General features: G+C 58.7%; 1 protein-coding gene across 1 annotated transcript in view; it reads left to right on the top strand.

Moving 5' to 3' along the window:
• The window catches only part of TIAM1 (TIAM Rac1 associated GEF 1), a 151,497-nt gene that overhangs the window by 39,470 nt on the left and 94,961 nt on the right, over positions 1 to 17,066 (top strand). The window contains exons 2-3 of the mRNA XM_036243252.1: positions 2,960 to 3,131; positions 12,056 to 13,026. Coding sequence (XP_036099145.1) covers positions 12,067 to 13,026 — 960 coding nt within the window. The 5' untranslated portion in view covers positions 2,960 to 3,131; positions 12,056 to 12,066. The remainder of the gene's footprint in view (positions 1 to 2,959; positions 3,132 to 12,055; positions 13,027 to 17,066) is intronic.

The raw sequence follows: 17,066 nt of genomic DNA, 5'->3' as shown, positions 1-17,066 counted from the left end.
GAAATCCTTTTGGTGCTTTTTACATAGAAAGTAAACATTCAGGATTCTGACTTGTTGAGGGTTTTGATTCCAGACTTGCTCATCGCCCGCCCCGAAGGTCCAGGGTGACGGTTCCCAGGAATTCACTCGTCGTAGAGCATTTGGGGCCACAAGGTGGGGGACAAGGGACTCACCGGGAACAGTGTGAGAGTGTCCGTTCCCGGCGCACGTTACCGTGTTTTCAGGTGGATTCTCTAATTTCAGTCCGATGCCATCTTTTCCGGTTCAGTGAAGGCGGATCTTACGTCCTTACGTTGCTGTCGAGGTTGAAGGGGTCATTGACTCGCCCGAGGCCTTGTGGTTAGTACAGAGCCGGTGCATGAACTTGGTGTTGTGCAGCATCATTTCCTCTAAGCCCTGTGACCCTGGGACGGGGAGGACCGAACAGGTCAGGACGGCCCGCGGGGAGTTTGAGACGAGGAGGCAGTTCTGTTCCAGTGGACTCTGGGAGGGTGCGGATTTGCTGCCGGGGCCGCCGTGTGTCTGTCTGTCCTGCCTCAGACTGCGGGGCTTCCCTGCCTGTCTGCTGCCTGGGCTCTGAAGCCCGGGGCTGGTGTCAGGAATCCCGGCCCCTCCCCCCGGACACGAACACTTCCCCATGGAAACCGGCAACTTGACCCCTGACCCAGAAGTGGGCGGTGTGGGTTGAGTCGGAGTCAGTGACGTGAACTGGGTCCCGCAGTGTCCCCGTGCGGGGTCATCCTGCCGGAGCGCAGGCAGGCGACCGGGCTCGCCCATGTGGCTGTGTGTGCGGGAGCCGGGCTCCTGGGCAGACCTCGTCCTCCGGGCCCACTCATGCTCGTGCTCCACAGCAGGTGTAAGGCGGACACTTGCATCGCGCGTCCTGCAGAGCCCTGGTCCCAGGGGCCAGCATCACGTTTAAGGAAGCCCCCCGACAGTGGCCCTCCCCGAGCGCGCTGCGTGGTTCACAACGCGAAATCCCTTGGGAACAGTGGCCAACGGCTGTTGAGAGCTGGCATGGCGCTGGCGCCGAGCTGATCCCGCCACAGCGGCCTCGCGGAGCGACCACGACAGCCAGAGGCCTGGGGACTGCGTCACACCCGTGGAGAGCAGCGGGCTGGCAGCGTGGCCCCGGTCGTCCGCGCGTCCCTGTGAGGCTGAGGGTGCCCGATGCTGCCGCAGGGTGCCAGGGGTGGGCTCCTCCATGCGCCCGTGTAAGGCTGAGGGTGCCCGATGCTGCCGCAGGGTGCCAGGGGTGGGCTCCGCCGTGTGCCCATGTGAGGCTGAGGGTGCCCGATGCTGCCGCAGGGTGCCAGGGGTGGGCTCTGCCGTGTGCCCATGTGAGGCTGAGGGTGCCCGATGCTGCTGCAGGGTGCCAGGGGTGGGCTTCACCACGCGTCTGTGGCTGCCTCCCACCAACACCGGTTCTGGAAGGAAGCAGATCCAGGCCGTCCGTTCTCGAGTCGCCGTCACATCCCGTCACCTGGCAGAATGAGTCACGTGTTGGCCGACAGCAGGACAGATGGGGCCTCGTGGGTCAGCCCACAGCCAGATCCCGTAGAAGTGTCCGCACCGAGTCAGAAAGACCGCACCGAATAGATTCCGTTCTGCTCTGCACGGTTCACATGCCCGGGGCGCTCGCCGCTGCGCCCCTGTGTTCTGAGCGGGGCTCGAGCAGAGGGGACAAAGCCTTCAGTTCTCTCGGTGGAATACCTACCTTTTCTGAGTGTAAGACACGCACTCAGCCCCCGTGTGCAGGGGGGGAGGGACAGCGCCGCGGGCCTGCTCGCCAGCCAGCGCCAGCCTGCCGGTCCCTGGCAGCTGCCCCGCCGCGAGCCCGGTGCCAGCGGGTTGCTGCCCGCTGATTCCTGCCAGTTCCCGAGCAAGTCCAGAGCGGCGTTGGAAAATTGAAAATGTGGAGACAGCAGCCTATGGAGGATGCCCAGGAAAAGGGAGCGAGCAGGACGGCAATGGGGGACTCATGGAAAGGGCACGTATTTTGGGGTAATCACGGTGTTTGCTGAGAAGTCATGTTCCTCCCCTGCACGCGTGAGTCACCGGCTGTTAAATAGCACGTTTCCAAGACAAGAAAGAACAGTAACTTCGCTTATTGTTCTCTCTCTCTCTCGTGTGTGTGTGTGTGTGTGTGTGTGTGTGTGTGTGTGTGTGTGTGTTTATTGCCTCGGTGCCGTCACCTTCCACAAAGTAGACCATTTTCTCCCTGTCTCTGCTCCAGGTGCCTGTCATCACAGGGCAGCCCCCAGAGGGCTGTCCAGCGGGCGGGAGGGCCAGGCGGTGCCCCAAGGGACCCCGTCTGTGTTCTCTCTCAGCATGTGCAATCTTGGACCTCGGAGGGCTTACAAAAAATAATAATAAAACTGCTTGTTTGTGGAGCTGTCCTTGCCAGTTTTTTTCTGAGTAAGGGACAGTTTGGGCACTTTTTACCTAAACTCTTTCCCGTCTCTGCACCTGCTTCTTGAGTTTCCTTGGAATTTTCTGTTTGGCAGCCGCGAGCGCAGGTACGCGGAGAAGTCTCTGTTCTGCCGATGCTCAGCATTTTCTCCAGCTCCTGTTACAACAGAGCTCCACTTGAGAAGAACTGCGATTGAGTCCCTCTTGTGTTTCATCCGTATGTGTTTGCTGAGACCTTTAGACGATTCGAAGGGAACCGTGGAAATAATTTCACAGGGACCCGTTTCTGTCATCCAATCCCTTCCTGTGTGGGAACAGGTTCGCGTGATACAGTAACTTAGTTTGTAGGGCTACTTCTTGCTACAAATGTAAGCATGCTTGTGTGTGTTTGTTTATCTGATGATGCCAGTCATTTCATACCTGTGGTGAAATGTTGCGTTGTTAGAGGAGGGGTGTGGCATTTCACCCCAAACGGGTGCATCGCGGAGAATGCCCGCCCCCTGTGCCCTGGCTGACCGCTTCTTTGCTCTGTGTCCTCTCCCCCCAGGGTCTTGGCGCCTTCTCGTAGCCGCAGATGAGACCTCCATGGCCGTCCCGAGGTGCAGGTGCTGAAACACTCCCGCCCGTCGCTGTTGGCCCTGCTCCCATTTCTCTGTCGGTACCTAAATGCCACAGTGCTCTTGGGGCAGCCTGGGCTGGGAGCCGCTGTTGCCTTTGAGGTGAGTTCACCTGTGCACCCCTGAGCCGGGGGCCCCCTGCGAATTAATGGAACGGCTTCAGAGCTACAGGGTCAGGCACATTTTAGTACAATCGGAATTGCTGTGTTGTACGTAGCTCGTGGGAAAAAGAATTTGGAATCACTTCTTCGGATTAAGGTTACACCCATTTTAATAATTGAAAAGCACTGGCATTAAAACTTGAAAAAAGAAAATGAAAAAGCGGGTACACGTGAAATCTTTTTCCCTTGTGAATTGCCCTCGGGACCTTTTACATTCATCCCCAAGCTTCACCATCCTCATGTGGGATTACGTTTGAAAAGGCCAAAATCCTACTTTAAAACCATGATATATTTTGTTTCTGGTTTGGGTACTCTTTAAAAAGCAAAGTAAATACAGTCAAAATAATAATCTTTCTAAATCAAAGATCATCTTTTATTTGTTGCAAAACTGTCCTGTTTAGTCTCTCGTGGTGGGGTATTTGTGTGTGACCCGGCAAAGTACTTTTCATGGGTTTGTGAAGGTTTAGCAAAAACTTTCAGAACTTTATCTCCGTTTAATCTTAGCTCTTGTTCCCCCCCGTCTTCGGGCCCAGCCTCCAGCAGGGGGAAAGCAGGCTGGGAACCAAGCCCTCCTACTGGATTCTAATTTTAAATGTGCAATCTGTTGTCTTGTGATTTTCGCTTCAAATTTAACTTCGAAATAAATACAGTTCATCCTTTCTCCTGTAGTTCTGGAGGTCTGTTCGCAAGTCATAGAAGGGTAATCATTATGTTTATTTTAATAAGTTTTTAAATACCTCAGGGGAGTGAAAAAGTTTATTATTAACAATTATCATTTATACACATCATTAAGTGCCCTTTGCTTGGCTTTCCTGATGCCCTCAGCCACGGCGGAGAAAACCTTCCTCGTTAACTTCTGAGCGGGGCACCGCGCGAGGTCGGTCATCCTGGGTCCGCGAAGGACGAGCGTTTTACATCTTTGAAGAGCCCTGGTTCTTAGGCAGGCTGAGCGGTGAGCGTTCTCACTGAGAACAGCCGTGTTAAAACTTCAGTGTATCCATTTATTTTAAATATGTTTTTATTGATTTTTTTTTTTTTAAGAAAGAGGAAGGCAGAGAAAGAGAAACATTGACGAGAGAAACAAGGACTTGCTGCCTCCTGCACGCCCCCTACTGGGGATCGAGCCCACAACCCAGGCCTGTGCCCTGACCCGGAACCGAGCTGGGACCTCTCAGGCTACGGGATGACGCTCCTTCCACTGAGCCACACCGACTGGGCACATTTTATATTTTCGAAGTGTCCTGGTTATAAGGCAGCCTGAGTGATGAGCGCGCCCCCTAAGAACAGCTGTGTTAAAACGTTAGTTTAGCCCTGGCCAGTTTGGCTCAGCGGTTAGAGCGTCGGCCTGCGATCCAGAGAGACCCGGGTTCGGTTCCCGCTAAGGGCACGTACTTCGGTTGCAGTTTGTCCCCGGCCCAGGTTGGTCGTGCGGGTGGCAGCCACTCGATGTGTCCCTTCACGTCGATGTTTCTCTCTCTCTCTCTCTCTCCCTCTCCCTTCCTCTCTCTCCCTCCCGCTCTATCTGTACAACAAGTGGAAAAATATCCTCGGGTGAGGATAACAAAAAAATAAAAAAAAACGTTAGTTTAGTTGGATGACCAGTACAAGGCTGGGTAGGGCATGGTTTCTGCCCCAGGGAGATGATCATAAAATGGGAAGGGGTGTTGTACATATAGGAAGACCAGTGTGTCAGCGAGCAGGCGGCCTTGCCACGGACTCAGCGATAGGAGGCCCAGCACAGTGCTGGGACAGAGAGAGAGGCACAGGGTCCGCGCCGGGTAGCACGCTCTTCGTCACTGGTGACGCCAGACCATCTGCTTCACGCCCGGGTCGGGGCCGCTTGCTGTGGCCCCGAGCACCCTCGCTCGCTCTCCCCGGCGAGATGGAAGTAGGTTGCGTTTACTTGTTTTCCCTTAAAGTGAATTACAGGGTTAGTGCAGAAACTTCAGAAAAGACACACGCACAAGTGTCACTGTGAAAGGTACTCTTCATTACTTTGTCCAGAACAGTTACTGCTGAAATGTTTACTCACACCTATTGTGTGTGCTTCAGTGAGATGTGATTAATATTCGTAAAGAAAAACTTAACCCGCTCCAAGCCAGTGTCTTGGATGTGCAGGTTGGATTTCAGTTGTACTTCCTGAGAATAAGACGAGGTTTGCTCTGGAGATGTGTGATCCTAGCAGTGAATTCTCTCTATCGTCTGACCCCAGGCTGGGCTTTGGGGGCGTTCTCTGTCTGTGGAGTACTGTGTGCCCCCTGGTCTCAGCCATCAAAATATGAACAGGCCCTGGCCGGCGTGGCTCAGTGGTTAGAGCGTTAGCCGGCACAGCAAAGGGTCACGGTTTGATTCTCAGTCAAGGGTTCAGTCCCTGGCCCCTGTCAAGGTGCATGCAGGAGGCAACCACGCAGTGTGTTCCTCTCGCATTGATGTTTCTCTCTCTCTTTCTCTCTCTCCCCCCCTCCCTCCCACTCTCTCTGAAAGTCAATGGGAAAAAATATCCTTGGGTGAGGATTAACAACAACAACAAAACCTGTTAGAACCCCCTTAGTCCTGGAGGTGGTGAGTTAGTCCTGGCCCCCCTGTAACCTCTCGCTCTCCCTTTACCTGTGCACAGCCAGACGTTACAGTAGTGTTTCCTGCGCTCCGTGCGGAGAGGCCTTGGCCGTGGGTGGCTTTGCCTCGACTGGGGTGTTTTCTCCTGCAGAACAGAGCGAACAGGACGGCAGGTGACCGACACGTGCAGTTCACATGTTATCTCCCGGATCAAGGAGGTTTTATCTTTCTTCTCCATGTGTGTATAACAGTGGGTGTTCGGAATGACCTGTACAGGACTGGTTAGGGTTTTCATTTACTTCAGGACTGTTTACAGTTACTCAGGGAGCACAGTTACAACCGCAGCTTTAAAAGTCTTTGTTAAGTCCGGCCGGTGTGGCTCAGTGGTTGAGTGTGGACCCTGCACCAAGAGGTCGCCGGTTTGATTCCCGGTCAGGGCACACGCCTGGGTTGCGGGCTCCATCCCCCGTCGGGGGCGTGCAGGAGGCGGCCAGTCGATGTTTCTCTCTCTGTCTCCCTTCCTCTCTCTCAAAAATCAATAAGATCATAAAAAAATAAATAAAAGCCTTTGTTCATTTCAACTCCCCCCTCACCTTGGGGTTGGTGTCTGTTGATTGTCTTTTCCCCTGAGTGCTGGTTGGATCTCCATGGTCTTTGAATGCATCGTGGGTGTTGGGTGACCCCAAGTCCTATTGCAGTCATTCGGGGGGGGGGGGGGCTGGTTTTTCTGTCGCTGTGTCAGCAGCGTCTCCAGGCTGGGTCCAGACTGCAGGCTCCCACGTCCGTTCCGTGTTCAAAGCCTTTGCTCTGCCCTTGGGTGTGCCCCCCACAGGTGCCACCTGGGAGTGGGGTGTGGCTGTGGCCTTGGCTGGGTCCAGGCAGTGCCCCTGAGCGGTGAGCCTGGGTCTGCGTGGATTAGACGACTCTCTCCTGCTCCGTCCTGTGAGGTCCCCTCTCTGTGGTCGGCAGGGGCCACCTTCCTGGTTCCTTTGGGTGGAACGACAGGGGTGCGTCTTGGGGGTTTCTGCTCCTGGTGCCTCAGCTCGCTGGGCGCTCCCCCTCGGGCCAGGCTGGGTGAGACACTGGAGGGGTGAAAACAAACATGGGGACCCACTCTCCTTCGGGGGTGCACCCCTCCCGAATCCACCCGCCTCCGACACGCTTTGGGGTGCCCAGGCAGCTGCTTCTGGGTTTGTCGGGAGAGGTTGGCCGCGGTGCCCCTCCTCTCGCCCGGGGCCAGGGGCCAGGGGCCAGGGGCCGGCCCTCCGGTTTGTTCCTACTTTGTGAAGACAGAAGGTCTGTCCTCGGCCCCTCTCCCGTCCACCTGACCTCTCTGTGGACACTGGGCTGTGTTCGCTCCATATCTCCTGATCCTGTTACGTAGATGGTGCCCAATACATGCTGGGTTTTGATTGCCTGCTTTGTTAAGATTATATGAGACTGTTTTAGGTGGTTTTCAGCTACAAAAGGGCATTAAAAATGTTTGGTTTGGAAGTACCCTCATTTAACCTGAATACTGCAGTTCCTACAGCTTTGCTTATTTTTTAATTTATTTTAAATCGTCACCTGAGGATGTTTTTCTTTTTAATCCTCATCCGAGGACATTTTTCCATCTTTTGCACAGTGAGAGTGGGAGAGAGAGAGAGAGAGAGGGAAACATCGACGTGAAAGGGACACATCGAGTGGCTGCCACCCACACGACCAACCAGGGCCGGGGACAAACTGCAACCGAGGTACGTGCCCTTAGCGGGAACCGAACCCGGGTCTCTCCAGACCACAGGCGGACGCTCTAACTGCTGAGCCAAACCGGCCAGGGCCCGAGGATGTTTTTCCATCTCTCTTCAGGTAGAGTGGGAGGGAGGGAATGAAGGGGGGAGAGAGAGAGAGAAACATTGATGTGAGGGAGACACACCGACTGGCTGCCTCCCACACGACCCCGACCAGGGCCGGGGACTGAACCACAACCGAGGTACGTGCCCTTGACTGGAATCGAACCCAAGACTCACTCGTCCTCGGGCCGACACGCTAACCACTGAGCAACCGGCCAGGGCTCTGCTCTGCTTATATTAACTGTTCATGTAGAAACAACTTCCAGTTCACAGGAAACTGTACACAGGAAGTGTACCCTGCACCTGGCTTCCCGCAGAGACCACATCTTACGTGATCACAGTGACCTGCGAGGCCGGGCCCCTGGCAGCCCACACGTGGGACTTAGCAGGCGGCCCAGCCCGCTGCGCCCCTGAGCAGGGACCGCCCCCGCTCTGGTGGGACCCCCCAGGGTTCCGTCCTTGTCGGTGGGGTTCTCTGAGATGCCCTCTGACGCGCTGCCTGGGGTCTGGTGGCCTCAAAGGCAGTGACTGTGGTTACTTGGGAAACGGAACACGTCGCTTTCAGAGGGAGAGCATGGTGTTGGGACACCCCCTGGCTTCCCTCTCTGCCCCGGAGAACCCTGATTCCCCACCCTGCCCTTCAGACACCCCGCCCATCCTGACGCCTCCTTCGCCCCCATTCTCTGGGCCGTCTTAGGCAGGCAGGTCGCACCGTCTGCCCTCCCAACCCCGCACCCCAGTCCTTAACCTCCGCGGGGACAGCTCTGGTGGCGGATCCCGGCGGGAACAGAGAGCAGCAGGTTAGATGCCCACTCGGGAGTGAGGCCTGTCTTTCCCAGTCACTGGTTGTGGGGCGCACGGGCTGGTGGCTCGGGCAGCTGACCGCTCTCCTCCGTCCCGGGTCAGGAGTGAGGGAGCTGCAGGGTCTGCTGCGGGCGGGCTTAGTGGGCGGCTCTCTGTGGGGGAGCCTGGGAGGCTGGCGTGGGTCTGGGCCTTATTGCCGGGGCCTGAGTGGGGATGTCCTGGGTGGGAGTTGTTTCATCGTGAAGGGTGTTCACGGAGCGCCTGCTGCCTTTCAGACGTGCCCCGGCGCCGAGGGTACCCGTGAGCAAAGCGTGGGCCCTCCTGAGCGGGTTCCGGGGGCTCGGGGAGAGGAACCAGGGTCAGCCAGAGAAGCACGTGGGTTGTTACAATCCTGATGACTGCTGAGGAGGGAGGGACGGAGGAGAGCGAGGGGAGCCCCCGGAGGGGCTGTCATTTGGGACAGAGAGGCCCGGGAAAGGCCCCGGAGGTGGGGGTCAGGCTCTGCGGGGACTGCAGCCTGAGCCAGGCTGGAAGGAGGCGGCTGCAGGCAGAGAGGAGCGTGGACAAAGGCCCTGGGGCCGCCAGGGGAGCCCGACCTAGACGATGAGGAGAAAGTGTGAGAACCAGACTTGAGGTTTGAATGCGGAGAGTTGTTCTCGCGCTGAAATCTTGGCCACCGCCTCCCGCTAACTGCCCACTGCCTCCCGCTAACTGCCCACGAAGTGCCGGCTTTCTGGAAGCTGAGACTTCAGTGGGTTTAAATCGGAACGATTTCCAGCTTGAGACCCAGTACCCCTTTCCTAACACTCTTCCATCGCTGTCTCCTTTTTTCTTTGCATTTCCGCCTGTCCTCCTCCCCGCCCCTCTTCCCTGTGACCCTGTGGTGAGGGGCTGGTCGCTGAGCTCCTGCCTTGGCCTTGGAAGGGCAGGGACATGTATCGACTCCTCATCCCGGGGGGAACACGCCAGCGTCCGTCGTGGCGACAAACACGGCAGAGCCACTTGCTGTCCCGAAGTTGCTTCTAGAGTCACGGGGACCAGCAGGGCCTGCGCAAATGTAAATGCAAACCAGGGTTTTAAATTTAAAAAAAAATTTTGTTTTTTTTGTAAATAAAACTGCACTCTCAGGGTCGAGTAGGAGGGAACGGGGGACCCGCAGGAGCTGGCCGTCGCGGGCATTCTCTGTTTGTATGAGAAAGGGGGACAGTTTGCAGGTCACCGCCGGTCTGGGGTCGCGGGGGGCAGGGCTTGTCCCCAAAGGGGAGAGTGTGTGGGCTGTGGGCCCCGGACAGTGGTGCTTTCTCACACTTAGCTCTTCGGGTCCCCACGCGGGCCTTCGGTCTCGCTGGCCTCTCTGGAGGAGCTGTCCGCGGCGGGGGCTTCAGCAGGGCCCAGAAACGTCTCTTCACAACGTCACCGGCCTCCAGCTCCCTGCTGACTCTGCTCTGGTCACCCCTGAGCCTTTCTCTGCGGGGCTAGGAGACTCGGTGTCCTCGCCGGACTCCGGGGCTGCCCGCCGGGCTGGCCGCGGGGGCTGCCCCGTGGTGACGCTGCGAGGCTGGGCCCTTGGCTCCAGGAAATCGCCCCTGAGGCTGTGACCTTGATTCATCTTCTGTTGGCGGAAACAATCCTGTCATTGAGAAATGCCTGTCCGCTTATGTTTGCAGACTTTCGATGTGTGACAGAGGCGGGCACGTCCGGGCAGTGAGGGGACGGTCCTGCCTTCCCCGCCTTGGTCTCTCTGACCGTAATTCTTTTCCCTCTTTTTTTTTTTCATTTATCTTCAGGTAGTGCGGGAGGGAAAGTGGGAGGAAGGACAGAGAGAAACATCGACGTGAGAGAGACACAGTGAGTGGCTGCCACCCACATGACCCAACTGGGGCCGGGGACAAACTGCAACCGAGGTACATGCCCTTAGCGGGAACCGAACCCGGGTCTCTCTGGACCGCAGGCCGACGCTCCAACCGCTGAGCCAAACCGGCCAGGGCTGTTTCCCCCTCTTAAAGGTAAATCTACGCAGTTCTTCAAGTGGGATTGTGGGCTGACCGTTGCTCTGAGCTTTTTATTTATGGGCAAAGCACACGAAACAAGACACATCGGGGGTTAATCACCCTTGAAAAAAATCAAAATGTCTAGGAAACGGGCCCTGGTCGTCTGTGCTACTGAAACGCTCATCATTTCACTCACAATGTGCAGCCGTGATCCCTTAGGACAAAGGCGGTGCTTGGTCACCGAGGCCAGTGTGTCTGGTCTGCGCTCCCTCTGCGGAGTGGTTTTCATCCTGTTTCTTGCCTCTTCGCGACACCAGCCAGAGAGGCGGCCGGGTGGCTGCCGGTGATCCAGGGTCCCCGGTGGTGGCTTTGGTGTAGTGGCTGCCGGAGATCCAGGGCCTCCGTCGGATCTCTGGCCCCGCGCAGGGGGCCTGGGAGGGGGCATTCAGTAGGCAGGAGCTCAGCCGTGTCTGTGTGAGTCACCCCGGACTCTGTGTCGCTGACCCGCGGCTGTCCCGTCCTCCCCACGGCAGATTTCGTTTCTGTCACAATGACTCAGGAGAGCTGAAGCAACGGTCCAGGCAGGACGGGTTGCGGAGTGACTCGCTGAGCAGCTCCACTCCGGGGTGTTTCAGACTGTGCTTCGGGGTCACAGCGATTCCGGCCGTTCCCTCTGGTGCCGTCACCTTGTGTAGCTGTGTGAGGGCGGGGCCCAGGCCTCCTCCGCTCACTGCTGGGCCTCAGTGTCTGTCTTCGGAGTGAGCGACCGTGTCGGTGGCGGAGGGAACCAGCCCAGGGACAGGCCCAGCTGCCTGGCCTCCCGTCCATTAGTGTCCTCACCTGTGTCTGCAGTTCCGGTGGCGGAGAGACACCTGGTGGCGGGGCAAGGAGATCGGGCTCCTGGGAGTCACGATGGTTGAGCTTTCAGGATCTTTCTCCCGCTGTGGGCTCGTCATCAGGTCCAGGGACACTGGGAGTGTTGGGGGGGACTGGGATGAGGGGCAGCCCGGAGGCGTGCTCCCCAGCTCTGGCTTTGCAGCCCGAGGTTCTGTTCTGGGGGGGGGTGCTGCGTGTGCTCTCGGGGAGGCCCGTGCATCTCTGGTGAGTGGAGAGTGGACTTTCTCTTCTGTCTGCCCCCCCCCCCAGCTAATGTCAGGGTTCTCAGTTTGCCACGGAGGGAGAGGAGAAGCCCGCGTCCCCGGGACTGGTTTTGGGAAGAGTTCGCGGGACTGACCAACACCGAGTGTCAGCGCCTCTGACTGACTCCCAAGCGCAGTGGAATCTGAACGAGGCTGATACCCTCCTGGGAGGGAGGCAGGTTCTCAGGGGGCCTCTGAGTCCTGGTTTTCCCCGAAGCGCAGTTTTGAGCAGAACACTCCTGGGCACACTTCAGTTTATGAGGTGGGACTTCACGTCCGTGGCTGAGTCTCCGGAGGAGGGAGACCCGGGCTGCCCACCTGTGAGAGCGACACTGTGGCCGCCAGGTGGGCAGCGGCCCTCTGGGCCAAGACAGCGGGTCCCCGGTGATCTCACTGACTCTCATCTCCGAGGGTCATCCCGGTAGATGGGGAGGACCCGCAGGGGCGTGCAGGCGGGCGCCCTCCCCGTGTGCTGAGTTCTCCTGTGCACCTGCCCGTACCCACTGATGACTCTTGCCCCCTCCTTTCTCTCTCTCTCTGCTGCAGACCCTCAAACCATGGGAAACGCAGAGAGTCAGAATGTAGCGCACGAGTTCTACGGAGAGAAGCATGCCAGCCTGGGGCGCAAACACACGTCCCGCTCCCTGCGCCTGTCCCACAAGGCGCGGCGCACCCGGCACGCGTCCTCCGGGAAGGCCATCCCCCGCAGCTCCGAGGTGAGCACGCGGTCCAGCAGCACCCCCAGCATCCCGCAGTCGCTGGCGGAGAACGGCCTGGAGCCCTTCGCCCCGGAGGGCGGCCTGGAGGATTTCGGGAGCCCCATCTGGGTGGACCGCGTGGACATGGGCCTGCGACCCGTGTCGTACACCGACTCCTCCGTGGCGCCCAGCGTGGACAGCAGCATCGTCCTCACGGCGGCCTCGGTGCAGAGCATGCCGGACGCGGAGGAGAACAGGCTCTACGGGGATGGTGCGCCCCCTCTGGCCGAGGGAGGCAGGCGACAGCACCCCTATGCCTGCGCCGGGCCGGCGTTCCCGGAGGCCAGCAGCTTCAAGAAGAAGCGCTCCAAGTCTGCGGACATCTGGCGGGAGGACAGCCTGGAGCTCTCGCTGTCTGACCTGAGCCAAGAACATCTGACGAGCAACGAGGAGATTCTGGGTGCCGCCGAGGAGAAGGACTGCGAGGAGGCTGGGGGCATGGACCCCCGGGCCGGCCCGCGGCCCCCCGGCCCCTGCCAGCGGGCCAATTCCCTGAGCGACTTGTACGCCCAGAAAAGCCCCGGGGCCATGGCCAACGGGGGCCCCAGGGGCAAGTGTGCAGGCCACTGTCGGAACTTGCTGCCCGACGGCCCCCACCTCGCCCACCGGAAGATGCCAGCCGCTGCCCAAGAGGGTGCCCCCTGCAGCACCTACAACACCCTCCCCTGCAGGAAGTCCCACTGCCTGTCCGAAGGGGCCACCAACCCGCAGCTCAGCCACAGCGGCAGCATGCAGGGCCGGAGAGCCCAGACGACCCAGGTAAGGGCCCGCAGCCAAGCAGGGCTTCGGGAGAGGGGCGTGACCCCAGCCGCATGCCTCCGCCCTTGTCCGGCCCCCAGCCCTCCCGGGGGTTCCACGGCCGGCCCGGTGGCTGAACATTCGCCTCCTCTGCTCGGCCTCCTCCTGTTCGCTCTGCGCTCAGCGTGGGGATTGAGGAAGGAGTGGGGGTGGGCTGGTGTGACGGGAGGGGAATAACTGTCATGTCGAGGGGCTGCCGCTCCGACCCCGATGGTCAGGACACCTTGGTGCCTCTCAGCGTCCTTTCTGCCTGGTCCTGTCGGGGGCAGGGCAGGGGGTCTGGGGGGATCTTCCTGGGCCGAGTGGGGCTGGAGGAAGCTCCTGGAGTGTCCTGGCTGCGGCTCGTCCTCTGACAGCCTCTCGGAACTTGGCAGGCTCCCTCCTGTGCTGGGAGTCACTTCAATTTCCTGTGCGAGCGAGCCAGCCCTGTCCCCGCAGGGAGGGGGCGGGAGGAATTGCACGCGGTTCCAGGTCCGAGTCTGCAGCCAGCTGGTTGTCTGTCCTCGGACAGACCCCGGCATCTCAAAAGGGTGGGGGTGGGGGGGGAGATGTTCCGCTTGCCTGCTTCCAGGGGAGGGTGCGTGCGGAAACGTTGTTCAAAGGTTTGAAGAGTATCTCACTCTCTCAGAGGAGGGCCCTGCACCTAGGTGGTGGTGATCTAAACCTGAGACGGGAACCTGTGAGGCCACCCGCCTGCCTGCCCACCCTTTTCTGTCCCCTTGCGGAGTTCCCCGGTCCTGGCTTGTGCTGAGGGCGGGGTGGGGGCGGGGCTCCAGAGTGGAAGTCCACCTGAGCCCATTGACCTTGAAAGGCGGGTCAGGCACCGGGGCCCACCAAGGCCAGTGGGGGCGTGGCAGGTGCACCCCCACGTCGTCCAGGGCCAGTCAGGTGGGCCTTTCAAGGTTAGTTCTCTCGGAACGGAGGTCTGGTGTGTAGTGGGTGGGTGGATGGTGGAGGCCTGGGCGGGGCTGGGGGAGACCGTGATCGCTTTTGGGGTCCTGCCCAACAGCAGGGTTTTTTGTTTTTGTTTTTATTTTTCAAAATCTCAGGTTTCTAGTTTTGTTTTGGAATTTTACTTTCTTGTATACAAGCCATTTGGGGGATGCAGGTTTTTTATTTATGTATTTTTAACCTTAGATTTGTTTATGAGAATATCAAAATGTATCACTGCCGCCCTCCAGGTTGGTATAGGTTGCAGGAGTCTGGTCTTTCTTGCTTCTTTTTAGAAAAGTACTATTATTATTATTTTAAAAAAATGTTTTTATTGACTTTTTAGACAGAGAGAAACATTGCTGAGAGAGCCCTGGCCGGTGTGGCTCAGCGGTTAGAGTGTTGGCCTGCAGACCAGTGAGTTGCGGGTTCAGTTCCAGTCAAGGGCACGCACCTTGGTTGCAGTTTGTCCCCGGCCCTGGTTTGGGTTGTGCGGGAGGCAGCCAGTCAGTGTGTCTCTCTCGTGTCGGTGTTTCTCTCTCCCTTTCCCTCTCCCTCCCTTCCACTCTATCTGAAGATAAATAGAAAAATATCCTTGGGTGAGGATTTACAAAACAAAAACATTGATGGGAGAGAATTATCGATGGGCTGCCTCCTGCACGCCCCCTACTGGGGATCCAGCCCAAAACCTGAGCATGTGCCCTGACCGGGAATCGAACCTGGACCTCTCAGTCCCTGGGATGACGCTCAGTCCACTGAGCCACACTGGCCGGGCTAAAAAAAAATCAATTTAAAGTGTAGTATAAGTACACAGGACATTTACCATCTTGCGTATAGTCACGCCATCTGCAGTCACCAACTTTATTCCTCAGAGCTCGGTCCATGTGGCAGAACAGAAACGGTACCCCTAAACACAGCACCCCACTTCTCCCTCCTCCCTGCCCCTGGCACCCTCCCTTCTATTCACTGTGCGCACAGATTTGACGCCCTGGGTCCCTCCTGTCTGGATTCACACTCCTTTTCCTTGACATCGGGCGGCTTCACTCAGCAGCGTCCTCGGGGTCCACCCGTGTGGCAGCCTGAGCCAGAGTCGCCATCCTCTTTGCGGCTGAGTAATATTCCAGGGCGTGTATGGACCACTTTTCCTTTCAACCCCTCCATCCGCTGGAGGGCAAGTTTTGCCCACGGCGTCCACACGAGGCATCCCACGGCCTCTCTTCTTCCCTGGGTGACGCTGAGCACAGTGTTTAAGTCTCGGGAAGCCTTGACTTCTCCATCTGCTAAACGGGGATAATAACAAGGCTTTTTGAGGGGACAGAATGAAATAGAGCCTGGTCCTTTGAAAGTAGCCAGGAGGGAAGCTGTGACCGTGGTCAGAGCACGGATTTGTGTCTGTGGTCAGAGCGTGGGTGTGTGTCCGTGGTCAGAGCGTGGATTCGTGTCCGTGGTCAGAGCATGGGTTTGTGTCCGTGGTCAGCGTGGGTTTGTGTCCGTGGCTGTGAAATGCCGGCAGCACTGGGAAGTGGAGTGTGAGCTTGTTTCTGGGCACACGAGTGGCATTGGCACCCGTCTCCTTCCCGAAGGGTGGCGGTAACCACGGACACGACTGAACGAACCCCTGTGCCCCTCTGCCCGCCCTGTGTAGGCTACTCCTTCACGCTTGGCTTGACGGCTCGGAGACAGACAGGTGACCTAGTAAGGGTCGCTGGGAGCCACTGCAGGCTCTGTTTCGGAGACGCTGCTGGATTGGTCTGGCAGGACTGGTTCAGAGAGGTGGCACATCCACGTGGACTGCGGAAAAGGAGCATCACCTGTGACTGGCACCTCTGCCTGGGACGGTGCCAGGTCAGTACCCATTCCCTGTAGGCCTGAGACGATGCCCGTGTCTCCAACCCTGGAGGCAGCTGGACCTCTGCGCCCCCATCCTGCTCATGGGGTGTGAGCCTTTGGTCAGCGCTGCCCTGAGAGGTGCTCCCTCTCAGGCCGGGGCCCTGTGCCCTCTCGTGTGTGGCTGCAGGAGGAGACTACCATTGCTTGGCTTGTCTGTCGCCTTCTAAGATTTCGAGTGAACGGGGGTGAGATCATCTGAGCGTGGTCGCTGGGACCGTCCCTGCTGAGCGGCCTGTGGGAGGCACAGCGCATCGGCCCGGAGGCCCCGGCCGTCTGCACCTGGCTGGCTCCTTCCCGACCCTGGGCCGTCGCCCCTCCTGTGTGCTCAGCGGGTCCTTCTCCATCGCCCGGTGAGCGGCACCGGCTCCGACGGGGGACCTGCCAGGGGGACCCGTGGGGCGCGGGCCTTTTGTGGAGCCCAGGAAATGAACGGAAGTGTTTTTCCGTGAGGCCTTCATGTGTTGAGTGAGGATCTCTAATGACTTGAAACAAACCCCGGAGTTTTGCACAACACGCTCTGCCTCCCACACGCCGTGGCTGCGTTTGGCGTGTTCCTCCTTCCCGAGACCCGCCGTGTTCCCAGCGGTGTATTTTAGGAGGCGTGGGTGCACAGGCTCCCCGGGAAAGAACTGTCTTTTCTCCGGGTTGACGTGGCCGACCCCAGGGACCTCATCGGCTGCTTGGGTCTCAGACTTAAGTCCCTGCCCTGGCGACGTGGTCCGGGCTCTGGTTGTCCTGGCTGCTTCCACCCCAGAAAGGCGCTCGGCCCCTGAGCGTGGCCTCTGACGGGAGAGAAGAATTCGTCCCCTGGTGGCCCGGCTGTCTCCTTGGTCCCCGGCCCGCACTTGGCTCCCTGGTTCCCGGTCCACAGGCAGGGCTGGGGGCAGCCTGGGTCACGCAGAGAACAGGTTCCGAAGTCCCGCGGCCCGTCGCTGTCGGTCACGTCATGGGGCCGTCTCGGTGACAGTCCACACGGGGACGCCCGCACAGGCCACGGACCCGAGCCTGCACACAGCAGATGCTCAGGGAATGGTGGTTATTGTGGTGATGGCAGATGGGGCTTCCGGTCCTGGAGGCCGCTCTCCCATGTCTCCGGGACTCCCCGCGGTGAGGCGGACTTCCTGGTGGGGCGCTTTGTCTCCGGGTTCTGTGGCCTGGAGCTACGTGGGTGCCCGGGGAGG

Source organism: Molossus molossus, unplaced genomic scaffold, assembly GCF_014108415.1.
Source record: "Molossus molossus isolate mMolMol1 unplaced genomic scaffold, mMolMol1.p scaffold_m16_p_5, whole genome shotgun sequence".
Lineage (NCBI taxonomy): Eukaryota > Metazoa > Chordata > Mammalia > Chiroptera > Molossidae > Molossus > Molossus molossus.
This window is presented reverse-complemented; position numbering and strand designations above follow the sequence as displayed.